General features: G+C 46.1%; 1 protein-coding gene across 1 annotated transcript; it reads right to left on the bottom strand.

Moving 5' to 3' along the window:
* Positions 1-240: 240 nt before the first annotated feature.
* On the bottom strand, positions 241-1,243 carry LOC120832362 (myosin light chain 4). The gene has a single exon (XM_040198595.2). It carries the CDS (start codon positions 1,113-1,115, stop codon positions 507-509), a length of 609 nt encoding a protein of 202 aa, XP_040054529.1. The 5' UTR covers positions 1,116-1,243; the 3' UTR covers positions 241-506.
* Between the last annotated feature and the right edge of the window lie 264 nt (positions 1,244-1,507).

Below are 1,507 nucleotides of genomic sequence, written 5' to 3'. Positions count from 1 at the left end.
ACATTCAAAGGCTCTTTGTTTAAAGTAGAATAGAATCAAATCTGTTCTATTTTCAGATGGGGCTAAATCCTATTTGTTTTTTTGTCTCCCAGCAATAGTTTTCCCTAATCACATTAAGGCAGTTGATAGGAAAAGTTCAACTGACACATAATGAGCACTTTTATCAGCCATCCTGCGTGAATCATCATTTCCACTTCAAATGTAAATGTTGAATAGAATAAAGGGACATTTGTGAGGCAGTTTATAATTATATTTTCTTTATTAATTGAGTTTTGGTTTTGAATGTTCATTTTATCTCATTGGCATTTCCTTATAAGTCAGTGTGTATTAAAAATAACTAATCACAGGTCTCGCAGCCGACATTATTTCACCAAACATTGATTGCCGCGTCCGGAAAATAACGACACTAATGAAGAGACATTCTCACCTCTCCGCGGACAAATATTTAACAAGCATCCAGAGAGTAGCGGTAACAGAGGCCAAGTCTCCACAGCTAAATGTCACTTTCATACAGACAGAATATGCTTTACAAAGGAGGCGTAGTTGATGCACCCGTTGGCGTCCTCCTGTCCGGACATCAGTCGGTCCACCTCATCCTCTGTCATCCTCTCTCCCAGCGTGGCCAGCACGTGACGCAGCTCTGCTCCCATGATGGTGCCATTGCCTTCTTTGTCAAAAACCCTGAGCCCCTCCACAAAATCCTCAAAGGTGCCTTGATTTTTTGCACGGGAGATGTGTTGCAGCATTGGCAGGAAGGTCTCAAAATCCACCATTTTGGAGCTCATGTCCTCCGGCCCCGGTTTGCCCAGCACTTTGAGCACATCTGCGTTGGTGGGGTTCTGGCCCAGAGCTCGCATCACGTCCCCGCACTGGCTGTACGTGATCTTCATTTCTCCAGTCGGTGTGCGGTCGAACAAGGTGAAAGCCTCCTTGAACTCCTCTATCTGGTCGGCGGTGTACTCAAGAGTGATGCTCTTGGGATCGAAGGCGGGCTCCTTAGGCGGCTCAGGCAGCGGCTGAAGAGTCGGAGCTGGCTTAGCGGCGGGAGCCGCATCTTTCTTGGGCTCTGGCTTTTTGGGCTCGGGTTTCTTCGGTTCAATCTTCTTTGGTGCCATGCTCGGGGATAAAGAGGTGAGCTTGTACTTGTACTGAAAAACAAGCAAGAGTCTGAAGGGATTGGAAGGGATCCCCAAGCACAGAGGGCCACCACCTCCACTGAAGCTTTTATATGTGCTTTGTCTGGGGAGCGAGATAGCAATTTAAAACTGAACACTATAAAAGGAAGAAACCCGAAATAGATTCCCATAGCAAGTGATGTCAACATAAAGTATTGTTCTCAGCTGCTGTCATGTAGCCAATGGGGCTATTCACTGTCATTAGTGAGGGTCCAGTTGCATTAAGCCAAAAATGTTCCGTCCCTCTGATGGACAAAAGGATCAAAGGACAATAAATCAGCCCATGAGGTCGAGGGACCTAAATAGATTTGCCCAACAACGGCTGAAAGTCT

The sequence above is a fragment of the Gasterosteus aculeatus genome, chromosome 14 (genome assembly GCF_964276395.1).
Source record: "Gasterosteus aculeatus chromosome 14, fGasAcu3.hap1.1, whole genome shotgun sequence".
NCBI lineage: Eukaryota > Metazoa > Chordata > Actinopteri > Perciformes > Gasterosteidae > Gasterosteus > Gasterosteus aculeatus.
Note: the sequence above shows the minus strand (reverse complement) of the source record. Positions and strands in the feature narration are given on the sequence as shown.